Source organism: Vitis vinifera, chromosome 8, assembly GCF_030704535.1.
Source record: "Vitis vinifera cultivar Pinot Noir 40024 chromosome 8, ASM3070453v1".
Classification (NCBI taxonomy): domain Eukaryota; kingdom Viridiplantae; phylum Streptophyta; class Magnoliopsida; order Vitales; family Vitaceae; genus Vitis; species Vitis vinifera.
In genome coordinates, this window is record NC_081812.1 from 20,943,330 (window position 1) to 20,961,150 (window position 17,821).

Consider the following 17,821-nt stretch of genomic DNA (forward strand, 5'->3'; position numbering starts at 1 on the left):
TCTCTCCAAACCCCAAAAACCCTCCACCATCAACAGCCGAAAGCTCTGGTTCACAAAAACACGCAGGGCGAGAAGCTTGAAAAAGAGCCATCTTCCTCGATAGAACATCGTGTGAGTAGTTCCCAAGCAGAAGGAAGACCAAGAGTGTACAACAGAAAAGAAGTTCAGGGCAAATCTGCGGAACTGCCGGCGGCGACCTTTCTTGATTGGAACAGTCGCACGAGAGCTTTCTAGGAGACCTTCATGCATGGCTTTTATGATTTAGATTTTATGAGATGTAATGGAATAGAGTCTGTTTTTATGGATTAATTTACATTAAAATGTCAGTTCGGAGTGATCGAATTTAATCTCGCTTTAAAAAATCTAGTGTTGAAGAGAATTATAGTATTTGCCCTTCTTTCAAAAGCAACCAGTAAATTTAATCCTTTCAGTCTTGATTTTTTATGGCTAATTACACACAATTAGGACACTTATTTTGATGAAGTCAAAGACATCGCTTTATTGCTTCATTCCCACGTGCTTTTACACCAAATTTCTTCTAGAAGTTTTCTGTTATAACAACCATTTGGACGAGACATCGAGTTTGAAAAGTCCTGCAAGATAAAGAAAATTATGAAAGATGTCCAATTCTTTATCATTTTATTCGTCATTAGTCATAATAAAAGTTCTGGTTCAGTTTGAATGGAATAAAAAAATGGCCACCGTAATTGAACCTTGAATGTGGCCTCAGCATTTTGAACGGCTTTCTATTTAGGCAACGTTGTTCCATATGTCAGTGGGCTCACATCGGAATTTGCTACTTTCTAAAATCTCATGTGGTTCATAGATTTTGGAAGTTTGAAAATGGGGGAACGCGATATCCACAAGTAGTGGGCTGAAAACCACTTTCCCAAGGTACTCGTCAATCACCAACCAAAACAAAATTCTAAGCACAAAGGTCTTATTACTTATTGGGTGGACGCTTCGCTCCCATCAATATTTGCTTGAAACCCAAGTCACCTCTCTGCTCTCCCCTTCTATAAATACCCCTGACATTGTAACGACTGTTGTTGTACAACACAGCAACAAAGAAAATTTTCCATCGTCTTTTTTCGTCTGCAAATCCCTTCAATTAGTCTTTCTTTTTGGAAGATTTCATGGCTGGCCTCCAATACTACTTCTTCCCCACTGATTTCTTTTACCCTCTTCAGAAGTCAACCAATGGGGACAGCACCACCAAGATGCTTCTTTCCCTCCAGACCCAAGAAAAAGCCGAATCAGATGGTGGGAAACAAGCCAGGACTGTGATGCAGGTCGACAAGTTTTCCCCTATCAAACATCCCTCTTCAATTGCTCTAACTCCCATACAGAAGAAGCGAGATGGGTTCCACAATGCAGCTTAGCATCAACCCGGAAAAAAAACTTGCAGACTCATGGATTTGGCTTTGTTGGGTTGTAATGTATTTTGTTGAAGATATAAATGTTATAATCAAAAATTTAAAAAAATGTTTTGTTGATTGCAATCCTCATAAGGCCTGAAGAGAACTTGATATGGTACCTTGATTGTAGTACCAAAAGCCAATGCCGAACTTTCAAGTCAAAGCTTGAATCTATACTAATTCTAACAGAATCCTAAAATTACAGTCCTGCACCCATAATTTCTATCTCGTGACAATCATCCTGAAGTTCACATGCTCCCACAATTGCTCCAAAAGGGACAAACTGTCTTACTTTTACATTCCGGAAATCAAGGCCATACACCGTGTTACATCTCAGCACACCAACCCATCAAACCTGGACTTTTCTCAATAGTACAGTAGTTTAAAAAAGTTATGCTTAAATTATTGTAGTAGAAGAAGTTATTACAAATATATGGTAGTTTTTGCCACATAGGAGAGAGGAGAGAGGAGAGAGGGTGAGAGAGGAGAGAGGAGAGAGGGTGAGAAAGAGGAGAGAGGAGTATTACAAAAGGGAACTCGTCTCTTGAAGAGACGAGTTCCATGAAAAAAAATATATATATTTTTTTAAAAAAATTCTCATTTACTCAAGGGAACTCGTCTCTTCAAGAGACGAGTTCCATGAAAAAAGACAAGGGAAAGACGAGTTCCCAGGGAAATTTTTTTTTTTTTTTTTAAATATATTTTTTATTTAAAAAAAATCCCAAATTAAATATAAAAAAAATTTCCTAAAGGGAACTCGTCTCTTTGGGAAATTTTTTTTTTTTAAATATATTTTTTATTTAAAAAAATCCCAAATTAAAAAAAAAAAAAAAATTCTTAAAGGGAACTCGTCTCTTCAAGAGACGAGTTCCCATGTAAAAAAATATATATTTTTTTTAAAAATATATATATTAAAAAAAAAAAAATTCTTAAAGGGAACTCGTCTCTTCGAAAAAAATTATTATTTTTTTTTAAATATATTTTTTGTTTAAAAAAAAATTTCCTAAAGGGAACTCGTCTCTTGAAGAGACGAGTTCCCATAGAAAAACAATATTTTTTTTTTAAAAAAAAATCCCAAATTAAAAAAAAAAAAAAAAACAATTTTTTTTTAAAATATAATTTTTTTACATGGGAACTCGTCTCTTGAAGAGACGAGTTCCCTTTAGGAATTGTTTTTTTTTTTTTTTTGTTTTTTTTTTTTAATTATTATTATTATTATATATATATTTAAAAAAAAAAAAATTTACATGGGAACTCGTCTCTTGAAGAGACGAGTTCCCTTTGGAATTGGTTTTTTTTTTTTTTTTTTTTTTTTAATTTGGGATTTTTTTAAATAAAAAATATATTTAAAAAAAAAAATTTCCTATGGCAAAAAAAAATTAATTTAAAAAATTGGACTTTAAGACGAGTTCCCATAGGAAATTTTTTTTTTTTTTTAAATATATTTTTTATTTAAAAAAATCCCAAATTAAAAAAAAAAAAAAAAAAAAAAACCAATTCCAAAGGGAACTCGTCTCTTCAAGAGACGAGTTCCCATGTAAATTTTTTTTTTTTTAAATATATATATAATAATAATAATAAAAATAAAAAAATAAAAAAATAAAAAAAAAACAATTCCTAAAGGGAACTCGTCTCTTCAAGAGACGAGTTCCCATGTAAAAAAATTATATTTTAAAAAAAAAATTGTTTTTTGTTTTTTTTTTTAATTTGGGATTTTTTTTTTTAAAAAAAATATTGTTTTTCCTATGGGAACTCGTCTCTTCCCTTTAGGAAAATTTTTTTTAAACAAAAAATATATTTAAAAAAAAATAATAATTTTTTTCCCATGAAACTCGTCTCTAGTTTCATCTCTTCAAGAGACGAGTTCCCTTTAGGAAAATTTTTTTTTTTAATATATATATTTTTTAAAAAAATATATTTTTTTTTACATGGGAACTCGTCTCTTGAAGAGACGAGTTCCCTTTAAGAAATTTTTTTTTTTTTTTTAATTTGGGATTTTTTTTAAATAAAAAATATATTTAAAAAAAAAAAAAATTTCCCCAAAGAGACGAGTTCCCTTTAGGAATTTTTTTTTATTTAATTTGGGATTTTTTTTAAATAAAAAATATATTTAAAAAAAAAAAAAATTTCCCCAAAGAGACGAGTTCCCTTTAGGAATTTTTTTTTTATTTAATTTGGAATTTTTTTTAAATAAAAAATATATTTAAAAAAAAAAAAATTTCCCTGGGAACTCGTCTTTCCCTTGTCTTTTTTCATGGAACTCGTCTCTTCAAGAGACGAGTTCCCTTTTGTAATATCCTATCACCCTATCTCCTATCTCCTCTCTCCTCTCTCTCACCCTCTCTCCTCTCTCCTCTCTGCAAAAACTACCATATATTTGTAATAACTTCTTCTACTACAATAATTTAAGCATAACTTTTTTAAACTACTGTACTATTGAGAAAAGTCCCATCAAACCTTTGTGAGATTGTGGATCTACACAATGACACATACAAATAATTTGTGGACTAATAGATGTTAGCATTACAGCAAAATAACAAATTATAGGCCCAATGGTGTATCCTAATTCCTAAGTGGATCTAAAGTAATTAATGACACCAAACTAACAGGTTGAATAAATAACTGAGTTACTACTAAATAAATAGAGTCAGACGAGGCGGCACAAATGTAGCCAAGACATCCTAGGGGCACTTGGGTCCTCCTCTCTTGGTCTTCCAGTTATTGTAGCAGGGGCAGAATTGCTTGTTCCCATATGTTCCTGGAGGCACGCACAAGCACTTGGCACAGCATTTCTGGCAGAAGAACATGCAGGGTTTCTTGTAAGCTGTTTTGGAGCATCTAGTCGTGCAACGGGGCGCACACTCTGCATCAAGTACACCACAGTCTTAGCCGTAGCATCATTCCAAATTGTGCCAGTCATGACTGGCTAGTTCCCCAAATTAATATGCAGAGTGCCAACAGTCTGCATATATGTTGATTAATTTGGGGCAGGGCAAATACTTTCAAAATTATCATTGATTCCAAAAATTATGATGTATGGAAAGGCTACAAATTCTATTTAATTGCCAGAAAGGGTGTATATATCTAATGCTCTTACCCTGAGGATGAAGGCTGCCTTGAGTGACACCATGCTGGAATAAATTATGAGGAAAGAAGGTTAACATGGAAGTTAGTATGAACATGTCAAAGAAGTTGTCAAATATTTAAGAGATGAAACTCACCATGGGAAAGCCGTTTGTGCTTTGTTGGGGCTGTGGAGTTGGAGCCTCGGTGATGGTAGCCTGGAAACATCAGTGAGTAACATAAATGAGCTATCAATTTGATACAAAGGTGGAGCCAGGCAAAAATGATCTTTTCTACTTTGTATGATAATACAATTCTGTGGCCCCCAGTTCTTTCAAGCAGCCTAACACCCCAATAGAAACTTCACTTCCCCCCCAGGAAAAATTAGAAGAGGTGAAGCACAATGTTCCTATTACAGTCCCCCAAGAAAAACTGACACAAGTGTTAGATTGTGGTTTACATGTTGAGCAACAGAAAAAGAAAGAGCTATGAGACACTTGACTTACATTGTTCTGTACTAGTAAAAGAAGCATCATCGAAAGAGAGAGCATCACAATGCTCAGTTTTCTTGCCATTGCCCGCTTCAAAGAAAGTAACTTGTAACAATAGCCAAGAGGCAGAGAGAGAACAGAGAGAAAGTTTTAGGAGAAGATGGTAGGCTGTTGAGGACGTTCAGGGGTATTTATAGGCAGTTGGATCACCATGTGGATAAATAGCGCACTGCCAATACAATGACAGTAACAATGAAGGAATAACCTTTTGTGTCTCCCAAATTACAATAGCACCCTACATTAGAGATGACCTAAAACTGAGCCTTTCCATGAAAATGACCAGTCTTTCCCCTCTGTGTCTTAGAGAAACAACTATTTCTTTTTCATTGTCTGCAACATCAGATTCTATGGATCGACTTAAACTGCTTGAATGAATCGGCAAAAAGGGGAATAAATAAAAAATAATATCAAGAAATCAATCTCACTGTATGGTAAAATCTGAACTGCAACATAATCAGTACTGTTTAACATACAAAAACCTGTGAAATTAATGACCAAAACACACTAGGAAAGACAAGAAAACTTGTAATTTCATCTGAATTTCCATGTAGTTTGAGCTGATACAGGTAAAATTGTATTCTAAAACTAGGGGCTTTTCATTCCCAAAGCTCTGCCACTGATTGCTCTCATGGCATGTGAAACGGAAGCTTGAAAGTGATAAGAGACCCACCTCACATGTGCACTCACATGCTCCTATATGGATTTGCACGGGGCCCTCTAAAACCCAGCAGCAACAACTATACTGAGAGTGTGAGATGGAAAATTGATGAGACATACACTCACCTGTCACCCCCTTGTCTTCTTAGGAAGGCAGACTAGTGGTAAGACATCTGTCTATCTATCTATCCATCTATCCATCTCTCGTGACCTATTTCATAACTTTTGTGCCGTTGTTTGTTTGCCACCTTTCTCTTTTCAATATTGGAAATGTAAGAGATAATGAAGAATTAGCCGTCCACTTCCACCATTCAGGTTAGGATTTCCCTAGGGGTTTTGTTAGTTTCCTACTGTCTTCTCGTGACTCGTACTCATCACTCATGGCTTGTTTCTGCAGATGTGGAAGGGTCTGACCTCTTGAAAGCTTAATGTTCTTTAGTCTAAAAATGGAGCTAGAATATTCGCTCTCATAACTAGTCATGATTTAGTTTATAAATCAAATTAAAATGGTTAATTTTATATAGCATGACAAAAAAAAAAAATTCAATTTTAAGAAGCATACCATAGTTTTGTAAATTTTTTTTAGAAAAATCTATATTTGTAATTATTAAAGTTTAAATTTACATATAAATATAATGAATCTTAGGGACTTTCTTGACAACAATTTGGTATATAAGAATCAAATTGAAACATGGATTATGTGGCTCATTTCAACCATTTTCTTTATTTCTTTCTAATTTTTTTTATATCACTTATAAAATAAATAAAAAATGATCAAAATTTATTTATTTTTAATTCAATATTATTTAATATAATATTATATTTTATATATATAATGCTTTTAACTATATAGCAACCATATATAATATTTTTTATTAACAAATTTTAAATATTTTAATCATAAATATTATTAACAAAGAAGTTGTGGATTTAAGTGTTAATTTAATAACTCAAGATATTTAAAGTTATTAAGACAATTTCTTTGAATTTAACTTATAATGTTAGTAACACTATGCAACACAAAAGTTTTGACACATGAACAAATGAATTTAGAATAATTTGGAATGCCTTGAAGTTCTTTTAAGTGTTTGATCAAATTGGAGTTTTTAGAAATGAGCAAATGGGGAATTTTTTTTAATCATAAAAAACTAGTGAATTTCTAGGAAACTCTTGATGAGTTCTTATAATTCTATAATGTTTTAGGCAAGATTTTACAAGAAGTCTTTACAATAATCTGTAATGTTCTACAATCCTCCAAACTAATCGTAGTAGTCCTACCAGATTATGGAAATATGTGGATATCTCTACATGTTGGTGGAAGCTTTCTACCTCTGTATAAACTTAAATGAGGGATCTTTCTTTTGGTAGAATGAGACGGATACTTCATAAACTTAAATAACTAAAATGGAGTATCTTAGTAATTAAAGTCTAATGATGGTAAAGTATAATTTCAATTAAAATTTGAGGAGTAAACTTTCTTTTGATCTTTAAAGTTCTGTTTCATCTCTTTCATTATTGTTTCACACTTGTAATAGTAATATTATGGGAAAAACAACCAGAGATTACAGTACAAGAAAAGGAAAAGGAAAGTATGATAAAATCATTTTATTTTTTATTTTTAAGATTTAATTAATTACTTTTTCAATTCTATATAGCAAGAAAAATATATGTGGTTATTCTTTTAACTTATAATATCAATCCTATGCAATGATTATGAAATAGTTGGAATGATTTTTGAACTATAAGTTGAAATTTCTTATCAATAATCTTTTTAACATATTTTGTTAAAATATTTAACATATATTTTTTATTTTGTGGGTCTTTTTTATTACTTGAATTTGAATTTAAATTTCCATATTTTATGAACTCAAAAAACTAAAGAATCAGGATTTGTTTACATCATAAAATTGTAAATTGTAATGTGGTATCAAGACTGTTATAATTTGTGATTGTATGATAACTAGTAGATTGAAATTACAGTTATTAAATTTACAATTTTTTGATAAAGGAATTGATAGATTATGCAGATAAAGAAGATGTTCATGCCAAAAGAATTGGCTTGGACATTAGTAGAAGTGATTTACTTAATAATTTTAATCATGTCATTTATCTATTTTTCCAAACATTTTAATATTCTTAAATTTAAAAAAAAAAATAGACTTAATTAAATTAATAATATTTTTATAAACTCAAATTATATAAAGATTATCACACTATTGTGTGATCGGGCGGTTGGGCTAAGAAAGGCTTGTATGCAAGAGACTAAAACTGGTTGCGAAGTGTATCATTGTTCTTTATAATGAAAAATAAAGCACGGTTGTAAATCCAAATTCAATACTAAGGCTAGAGATCATCTACTGCTTGCATCATAGTTACACAAGATAATGTAATTAATCTACTTCATTTTTTAAGCCAATAATATGTTAAATAAAAGATTTTTTTAGTATGGTACATTAATTAGGAATTCACTCATTTTTATGGTTGATAAATTAATTATCCTTTTTCATGATTAAATCTTATGTATACAAATATTAATTTAATGTATAGGAGCTTAAACTTGCAGCAGAAGATATCTTACTTGTTGGAACTGATGATCTATTCAATAATATGTTTGTAACTGGGATGAAGAAAGAAAATGATTCGATGCCAAAAGAATTGGCTTGGACATTAGTAGAGACGACTTCATATAATTTATTGAATAAAAAAATAAAGATATTACTGTTTACCTCTATTCAAGTCTGACCTTTTCTTCACCTTCTTATTTAAATCAGTAGGTGAAATTTTTTCTCTGATATAATTTTAAACGGAATATTCAACTTTAATTTACTTTCTCTCTATAAACTATTTATATTATTTTTAACAGTTTTTCTCAAATTTTACATTAAGAAAAAGTCAAAAGATAATAATAATCAAAAGTTTACGATTTATAAACCTTTTCAAACATTTTTAACATTCTTAGTCTTCTAAAAAATAATATACTTAATTAAATTAATAATAGTTTAATAAACTCGAATTAAAACTACCCCTCTTACTCAAATCAAAATTACCGCTATACACTTTGCTAATAAAAAAGAGATGTGATTCGGGGTAAAAATTTGAAACATGTGCCACTAGTCATACCTTTTATCCATAAGACAAATCTAAAATAAAAATATGTATTAACAACATTTTTTAATTAATATTAATTTTGTAAATTCAACTAATAACCACCTTTATTAGTAATTTTTTTCATTAAATAGGTGCTAATTTAACTAAATAACCAATTAAAACTTTAATAAATAAATTTCTAAAAGTTTTATATATATATATAGATATAAAGCTTAAGGAAACTAAGATTCAAGTACCATCAACAAAATGGGAAGTCAATATATTTTCCTTCAAGTTATTTTAAAGAGTAAAAAGGTTCTTAACTAAAAGATATTCATTTTTTAGATATATTTATTAAATGAATTAGTTGGAAATATTGATAATTTTATGTCAATGTAAACTTTTTATACCCAGTAAATTCGAGAAGACAAATTTGCTTATTAGAAAATGTAACATTCAGGAGAGATCACCATATTGCTGAAGGATTTTGACAAATCTAAAGAGTATTTATTAGATATTAATTTTCCACGTACTGTTGATGGAAAAACACTAATTTGTTTGCTTCCACCTTCTCCCTAAAGATAGTCTTGCATTTGTTCGTTTGTTTGTTTTCAACTTTTGTATAAGTTTTGTGATTGAAATGGCTACATATCGAGCATTTTTAGCAAATCTTCTGGTTTCAATGCGCACTCTTCATTTCAAGGTGATTATACTTGAAGCAATTGAATAACACTTTGTTCATCTCTAACAAGCTTCTAGATTCTAACCAGTTTCTGGGGAACATTTTGTAACAAATGCACAGAAACATGGTCTACAACAACTAGCTTCCAAAATTCAACAAAAATGTCTATCATTTACCCTAAAATTGCAATGGAGACACCCATCATATTAGTTAATGTAATCAATGAAAAGAATGAAAAATGGGGCAGAAACACCTCAGGGAGTGGAGGATGAAGTTAGATCAGATAAATGGAGACCGATCACTGAATCAGATGATGTTCAGGGTTCTGCATGCATGCAATAACTGAATCACGACAAAGGCGCCAATACTCTTTGTAGGGGATGGACATCCATGGCATTGGTGCAGGAAGACCAGTCCCCAAAGTCGATGGCATTCTGCAAAAGTTAAAACTGTGAGTTATGTTTAATCCTACTACATATGGGAAAAAGAATTGAAAAACAGGGCCATAATGATACAAAGAGATAAGGAAAATTCACCTTCTCCCAGTGAGCAAACCACGAGCTGATGACGTGATAAATGACCCACAAACACCAGAAAACATGTTTTTATAGTGAGGTAACAGTATTTGTCCTGCAATTTATTTTACCATTTGAGTTAACACCACAAGAAAGCAAAGGGACAATGTTATTCTAACACCACAGTCAAACAGAGGGAACAACAACAGAAGATACAATACAAGATACGATAAACAACTAGATGGTTCACTTTCAATGCTAATCCTAGTCCAGACTTCTAGAGTAAATTGTTTTTTACTTGAGAGAAGGTTGTATTAACTCACTCTTATCCAGCCAATAACATATCAGAATCTTGATGGGGAAGAACATTCCAAAACAAGGAAGTCTCAACAAACAAGTTCAAATTTAAAGTTGCTAAAAGCCATCCACATATTTGAATTATTCAAAGAAAATTCAAATAAGCTAAAAGCAAAAGAGTAAAATTCTGATTGTCTGGAGTCAGATATACAAATCCTTTTAGACATTTTGCTTTGCCTGATCAAACCAACACCACTATGATTTCCAAAAGAAAATCCAGCTAGTCCCGGAAGGCAAGCTATCATAGACAATTAAAGGCCTTCCTCAACAAAATAAAACCCATGAACCCCTGTTGTTGAAGATCATATATTATTTTAACATATCACCTGCCCCCATCAGGACAAAGTAGAAGAGTTCTGAAAAATCGCAGAATGCCTCACCTATGTTCGAAAGGTTGCTGCGAAGAAATGAAACCAAAACACTGGATCTCCTTTCACTTGAATCCTTTCTTTGCTGTGTACCCGTAGATGGTGAACCAATTTCATTAAGGCACCCAATCTCTGGAGAATCAATGGCATTACTCTGAGAAGATATAATTTCAAGCCATGTCCCAGAGGGAAATCTTCTCGGGCTCATCAACCAAAGGAAAATTTTGCTATAAGGTGTAGCATGAATTATAGATATAGTGATCTCAACCAGTATACAAAGAAGGCAGATGGTTGTATTCAGAATGGTGAAAAAAATATAGAAAACAGAAGTTGTTGGTAGTAGAAGTAATAGTGGTGTAAATAGAAGTGATCCAACTATGTGTTGTTCTACAGTGTAGTCATAGCTATCGAGCCTTCGACGAAGAGGATTCCACTTTCGACCCCTGCCAATTATTATGCGATTCGGTAAGAAACTTGACCCAAAGAAACTACTACTGAGTAATTAATACATAACATGATCTACTGCACATTGTCCTGGTAAGATATTATTTGAATCTACCATTCTTTTGATCAGAGAATCTGGCATTTATTCAATTAAAAAAGAAAAGAAAAGAAAAGATTTATGCATTCAGGTCCTCCATTCAAAAGCAACTGCACAAGAATCCTCTTTTAGGAAAAAATAATACTAATGAACCAGACCATATAAAATATAGCTCCACTATAATTAGTAGAACATCATTTTTGTCACAACGCAAATTGAAGACAGACCGTCTCTGACATGAACTCTGGTCTTTCTCCTCTAGATACTCTAATGGCATTTTTCCCATGGTAATTAATGAGACATCAGACAGATGAACAAGAATATGGCAAAGAAGAGTTTCCACCTCAAAGTACAATTTAATTTCCTTCAACTACTTGACAGTCTCTTATATGAAGCAGGAACCACAAATGGCATTAACTGGACATCTCTGATGAATATGCTTACTAATTTATGTATGGATTATTTAGCAGGATAATTTTGCTTTTGGCTGTGAATCATTCAAGAGGCATCCTAGAGTTCATTCAGTAAATGATGAAGAAATGCCGATAAAAGGCTAAAAATGGATCTTAATTCCTGAGTCATATGTTTATCTTTATGCTAGTCAGAAGATAATGGGCCATCTCTTAGCTTAGTTAGCAAGCCAGTTTCATGTCAAATTTAGTATAGGATCATCATATCAGATCCAGCATCAGAAATATCATGTATCAGATCAAAAATCTGGTGAAGACCCCAAGCATATTTCATCCTCAAATCTTGCTTATAAGGTATAATAAAAAATAAGGTGTCTCGTGTATGAAAATGGATTAGCAATGGCAGTCAAACATCACCAACTCTTAATACTTCCAAGCATTAGCAGCCATTTAAATGTGTCCTAGAAATACAAAAAGAAAAATTATACAAGTTCGAAGGAGAGAAGATATAAACACAGCCAAAGCAGCTGAACAAGCATAGAATAAACCTCTTAGCACAAAGAGACCAAAAAAAGATCAAACTAACACTGCTACTACCATCCATAACATCCATGGCCAACTCCAACACTTAGAAAATCCTCATACTTTCTCTTTCAAAGGGGTAATAGAACAGAAGAAACTGATCATCACAAAATAGTACAACCATCAAAAAGCACCAAGAATGATTAATGGGGACAGGTTTGCTTCATAACTCATTGGGCACCCAAAGAACCCTAGCTTTTAGCCCTTTGGGGGGAGCAAATCCGTTGGTTTTCTAGAACAACTCGCATTGATTCTATACTTTCTTTGGAAAAAGAACACCAGTACACTTATGGGACTACACAATGTACAATATAAAATTTGTCTTTTATCCTTTTTGCCTATTTTGGGCTTCTTTGTATACTTCATGTGTACTTGCTTCACCTTCTCTAAGGCGCTTTTAATACATGTCCTCTTTTTGCCCATCAAAAATAAAATAAATTTGTCTTTTATATTTACATAATTGGACAGTCAGCATGGTCCAACAAACCAAGCAAGCTTGGTTCTTCCAAAATTCATCAGGTCTGGATGGGTGGTTAAACCTGCTTGATAAGTTTGAAAAAAGTGAATTTATCCATAAATTGTAAAAAATGTGAGCGAGTGTGACAAAACAATTTCAATAATTAAACACAGAATAGTGGATCACAAGTTTTACCCGAAAAGGCGCCATAGAGCTGCTAAGGCTTGTATCTGCAGTGAATACAAGAGTGAGAGGAACCAATTTACACTTGACACATGTAGTGTTGCCAGTGCAATCATGTCTATCATCAGAGCAGCAGGTATGGTCACCCCTAAAATAATCCCAGATATGGCAAGCCCTTTAATGAAATAAATGAAGAGGAAACCCATATGGAACCAGAGAGTAGACCAGATTTGGATTGCATTAAAAGAAATCATGCCAAGAATTCCTGCCAGCTCTGTGTTTAACTTAAATCCAGCCGGTACTCCCATCAACCACACACAGCCTGAACGCAATAAATTGTTCGTAATATTGTGTGCAAATTTCAAGACACATAAGCAAGCAGATTCTGCATGAAATAACAATGCCAACCCAATCAAGCTCCCCAAAAAAACATCAACCACGATACATGACCACATGGCATGCCTATGTAATGCAGCTTTCTCCGCATATTCCACGCATGACAGGGACCTTATAAATCAAATAAAGTCAGGTTAATGAGGGAAGAAATATGAAATAATATGACTCCATTCCAAACACTACCATAGAGGAAACATTGTCTAATATACCAAGAAACAGCATATCACAGTATCATCTAGAAGATCTCCAAGGCTAAAATAAACCAGAACATGTGACAATGCCATCTGAATTTTTTTAGCCAGTATAAATATAAAAAATACTTAAATATTATACTAGAAATGGTTGAAATTGGTCAAAATAAATTTTAACACAGCATGGAATCAAACAATTTTCTTTTTTTTTCTTTTTTCATTTTGCCCTCATTTTTGTTCCACATCCTCATCTCAAAGCCTTGCCACATGAGGCTTGTGATGAAACTAAATGTCAAGACATCTTTTGTTGCATCCAACATTAAAGAAGAAAAAAAATCCCTTTAATTCATTAAAACAATAAAAATAAAAAATAGAAAAAAAAATGGGGGGAGAAAAAGAAAACCTTGTATAGGATGGAAATTGTAACCCTTACATATCAATTAAAGAATTCCAAATTGCAGACCCTTACAGTACCTGTGATAATCCCCTCCAAGGAAAATTGGCCAATACAAGATCTGACAACAGCGGATTCGGATATTTTTCCACGTATTACAGAATGCCTTTGCTAATATGATGCATATCCATGATTCCGAACCATAACTTGCAAAATGACTGAGAAGCTGAAGAATGATATAGAATAAAGTGGAAAATGAAGCCACGGAGATGGCAAGTAGGTTCCATATTAAGGCAGAGAACCTGAAAATGCAGAACATAGGCCATTAAACATTGCGGTAAAGGGGAGAGAGGGGAAGGGGGAAGCACAAGTGCTGAAGGGATTACATGCAGACAATGGGGAACTGAACAGAAGATCTTTTGGGCCGCACATTTCTATCAAAGAATATTTTAGCAGCATTAGAACTGTTGATTGCCAAGATCACAGCATCCTATATTTGGAGAATCCAGAAAACAAAGTAAGCAAATAAACAACTGAGCCAAATGCCAAAAAGACAACTCCATGAAAATAATACCAGGTCAAGGAGCGACTGCTTTTGGTGAAGTTCATCAACCCACTTGGGTTTCATCAGAGGATTTTTTACTTGCTCAGAAGAACTTCCAAAACACAACAAGAAATGGTGGACACCAAATCTAGGAGTCTCATACACTACTACCTAAATTTGTTCAAACAAAAGCAAGGATATTAACACCGCTGAAAATTACGACCAGAAAAATAGAAGATGTAGCAAAGATAATCATGACTTACATACGTGAACATCACAATCAAAAACTATTTGCCCGTTCCAATGTATGTGATGCAATCTAGGAATCCAATGAATTTCACTACCAAAATATTCATGAGAATCATATATGAACTGCATCCAGTTACTATTTCCAATAGAAGCTTGCCTACATTGTTCTAATAACTCGCCAAGTTTCTGACATCCGCAGCTCCATCGTCCATAATTTTCTCCAAATCCGTCTTGATAATTCTGCAAATTGATATGGCCATGAATGTTCGACTTTCTTTGATCATCTTTGTCCATTTCAATGCTTGACAATTGGCCGTTACAACTAAAATCTGCTGCACAGTGACCCAGAGTAGTGAAAGCTGATGTTTCTTGAAGAAATACAGGCATGTTTTCATTCGTACAATGGAGGATCCCCTGAAAAAAGGAAATACAAAGCACTGTAAGAAAATTTTAGCTAAAATCCTTTCAAACAGTGAAATAAGAAGAAAATTATGTGCCCATTGCAAATGACAAAGCAACTAGCAACGTGAAAATAAAACAAGCCCAAAATGTTATACCCAGGAATGAATTATAAGTAGCACCTTGTTAATGGAGAATATTGTACCCATTAACGCTGTTAGGATATGGACAAATAAATTTCATATAAAGAAGAACAAATATGAATGGAGATAGATACAAAGCAAAAGGTAGAGGCAATGAGGTTTCAAAAAATTGTATGCAGTCATCTTAAGTATCATAATGTTGTGTGTGTGTGTGTGTGACAAATATGAATGGAGATAGATACAAAACAAAAGGTAGAGGCAATGAGGTTTCAAAAAATTGTATGCAGTCATCTTAAGTATCATAATGTTGTGTGTGTGTGTGTGTGTGTGTGTGTGTGTGTGTGTGTGTGAGGTAGAGGCAATGAGGTTTCAAAAAATTGTATGCAGTCATCTTAAGTATCATAATGTTGTGTGTGTGTGTGTGTGTGTGTGTGTGACAAATATGAATGGAGATAGATACAAAGCAAAAGGTAGAGGCAATGAGGTTTCAAAAAATTGTATGCAGTCATCTTAAGTATCATAATGTTGTGTGTGTGTGTGTGCGCGCGCGCGCTGATACTATGAAGTTCACTTTGTGAACATAAAGACAACCAGCAATAATTTGGACGAGTAACAATTTGGTGAATATTGGGGAAAAGGTGTGTCAAATACTGAGAATCATTCAAAGACAATTTAAGAATAATACATGAACCTGTTAAAAGATATTCACAAGTTTGATTGTTATTAAACATATAATCAGGTTTTGTGAAAACTTTTGTGAACTTGTGAAAAAACTTTTAAATTCATTTCCAACCATCCGCACACTGGATTATAGGTCAGGTCAATTCAAATCCCGTACTTGGCTCAGGAAAGAAAAAAAAATGGCAGAATAAGGAAATTAAATTATGGTTTCATACCTGAAGACCAGATTCGTTTTTAGACAGTAAAACCTCATCAGCAGCGTGGGCTACAACGACATCCAGAGAAGCCGAAGAGCAGGAAACGAACCACCCAAAAAGGGCAGTGGAGGATGATGGTCTACACAAAGAGAGCTGCTTTGGCCACCAAACCCTACACTTTCTTCTCATTTTCATCTCATGGTATCAGCGTGGTGTCTTCTTAGATATCAAGAAAATCCAGCTATCGATGAAAGCAGACGGGTTTTATGGTGTTGAAGATGAAACAGCCGAAGAATTATTGGTTCCCTCTGTTTGGTTGATGAGAAAACTGAGGAAAATGGAACATAAATTTCATTTAATGCTGGGATCTAGTTGGATGCAGAGAAAATGAAGAAAAAAAAACACTAAAATTTAAGTATCAGGGCCAGCAACAGCTTTCTGTTTCCGAAAACGGAAACGACAAAAAATTGAAAACAATGGGAAGAACATGTTCGGCATCGCATTTCGAAAAAAAATAAATAAATAACATTCCCAAATCTTCCTGGGAATTGACGCCTTCTGGAAACTAAAAATGAAAGAAATTAAAATTTAAAAAATATATCATGATTTGAAGACTTAGGGCACGAATCAAAGAGTTTTCAAAGAATGTAGCCGTTTTCATTTCCGTTCCAGAAATAGGTTTTCCAAAAATTTCGCACCCTGAGTCTTGCAATCAAACGAGACATAAGCATGATAATCGTACAAACCAAACCCTATGTCTGAGAGAGTGAGAAGAAGCTCATTACGGAGGAAATCGCCACCATTGCCGTCGTAGCTTCAACTGAAAGCCAAAGCTTGTTTAGCGGAGAGAGCGAGGGAGCAACAAAATAAAAGTGTTTTGCTTTCTCTGTCCTTGTTTTCTTTTATTATTATTTTTTCCCCCTCCTTTTTTCATATTAATGATTGTAAATAAAAAAATAAATATGAGAATTAATACACGTTGATTACATTAATAATTTTAATCAAATAAAATAGGATAAAAGATATGCCAAATGTGATGGGAATAATAAGAAGAGGAAAATGGTATCGTAATTTGGCCGGCCCAGATATTCCAGAGGTTTGAATGTGAACAGAGGCCCAAACTAATAAATGGGCTACCCAAAATGCAAGCAGGCTTCGACGACTAAGCCCAAATACCATCTTCGTATGTATACATATTATTATAATAGTTGAGATCCGGAGGCCAAGGATACGATATCGTGACAAGGAGAAGCATCTTGATCAACTTTATCTTTTTCTCCTTTAAAAATGGGAATGAATCAGACTACAGAAGATCCAACGCCTTGATTTTAGGGACGGGTGGGAATGTGGGAACCGAATCTCAAAAGTGGGAGAACCATAATCTCCATGTGATTCAACGATTTGTATTTATTTTACAGCTTTTTTCCTTCTTTTTCTTTTTCTTTTTGAAGATCAAGTAACATTCCAACACTTGCATTCAAACTATACCTAGAAGTTCATCATTTATTGTCTAGTATTTTTAAACAAGACTTAGCTATCGTTATCAATAAATTTGTTACATGTATACATCAAATTAAGATTATCATTTTTGTCTTGTAACATACACAAACAACCTATTTGAATAATAAACTCCAAAGATATCTATCTAGGCCAAGCTAATTAAACATTAATTGACCTCTTTTCCACCATCGTTAAATTAATGATCTAAATTAAGTATTAAAATTTTATTTTTAGATGGTCAATTGTCAATTGACAT

General features: G+C 33.1%; 2 protein-coding genes across 5 annotated transcripts; both read right to left on the minus strand.

Annotated features, from left to right (window-relative positions):
* Nucleotides 1-1,694: 1,694 nt before the first annotated feature.
* LOC100852723 (protein GAST1) lies at nt 1,695-5,659 on the minus strand. Of its 2 annotated transcripts, XR_009466458.1 has the most exons (5): nt 4,988-5,659; nt 4,640-4,699; nt 4,516-4,549; nt 3,876-4,281; nt 1,695-1,773 (listed from the first exon to the last, which is right to left on the minus strand). XR_009466458.1 is itself a non-coding variant. In XM_059739255.1 (4 exons), exons 1-4 carry the CDS (start codon nt 5,054-5,056, stop codon nt 4,100-4,102), a joined length of 345 nt encoding a protein of 114 aa, XP_059595238.1. In that variant the 5' UTR covers nt 5,057-5,659; the 3' UTR covers nt 3,823-4,099. The 2 variants fall into 2 exon arrangements, 1 of the variants encoding a protein (XP_059595238.1); XM_059739255.1 differs by lacking the exon at nt 1,695-1,773 and having other exon boundaries at nt 3,823-4,281.
* Nucleotides 5,660-9,468: 3,809 nt separating this feature from the next.
* LOC100260688 (uncharacterized) lies at nt 9,469-16,960 on the minus strand. Of its 3 annotated transcripts, none has more exons than XM_002274505.4 (10): nt 16,851-16,960; nt 16,084-16,393; nt 14,664-15,059; nt 14,427-14,567; nt 14,239-14,342; nt 13,933-14,154; nt 12,884-13,378; nt 10,711-11,141; nt 9,995-10,088; nt 9,469-9,892 (listed from the first exon to the last, which is right to left on the minus strand). In XM_002274505.4, exons 2-10 carry the CDS (start codon nt 16,258-16,260, stop codon nt 9,757-9,759), a joined length of 2,196 nt encoding a protein of 731 aa, XP_002274541.1. In that variant the 5' UTR covers nt 16,261-16,393; nt 16,851-16,960; the 3' UTR covers nt 9,469-9,756. The 3 variants fall into 3 exon arrangements, with proteins under 3 accessions (XP_002274541.1, XP_010653933.1, XP_010653934.1); XM_010655631.3 differs by having other exon boundaries at nt 16,812-16,932; XM_010655632.3 differs by lacking the exon at nt 16,851-16,960 and adding an exon at nt 16,808-16,826.
* Nucleotides 16,961-17,821: the final 861 nt, after the last annotated feature.

Coding starts and splice junctions, on each gene's coding strand:
- LOC100260688 (XM_002274505.4), bottom strand. CDS start 16,260: ATGAAAATGAGAAGAAAGTGTAGGGTTTGGTGGCCAAAGCAGCTCTCT. Junction 14,568..14,663: donor TTTTTGATTGTGATGTTCAC/GTATGTAAGTCA, acceptor GAACAAATTTAG/GTAGTAGTGTATGAGACTCC. Junction 14,155..14,238: donor CAGTTCCCCATTGTCTGCAT/GTAATCCCTTCA, acceptor CTGCATTTTCAG/GTTCTCTGCCTTAATATGGA.
- LOC100852723 (XM_059739255.1), bottom strand. CDS start 5,056: ATGGCAAGAAAACTGAGCATTGTGATGCTCTCTCTTTCGATGATGCTT. Junction 4,700..4,987: donor TTTTACTAGTACAGAACAAT/GTAAGTCAAGTG, acceptor TGATGTTTCCAG/GCTACCATCACCGAGGCTCC. Junction 4,282..4,515: donor AGGCAGCCTTCATCCTCAGG/GTAAGAGCATTA, acceptor TACTTGATGCAG/AGTGTGCGCCCCGTTGCACG.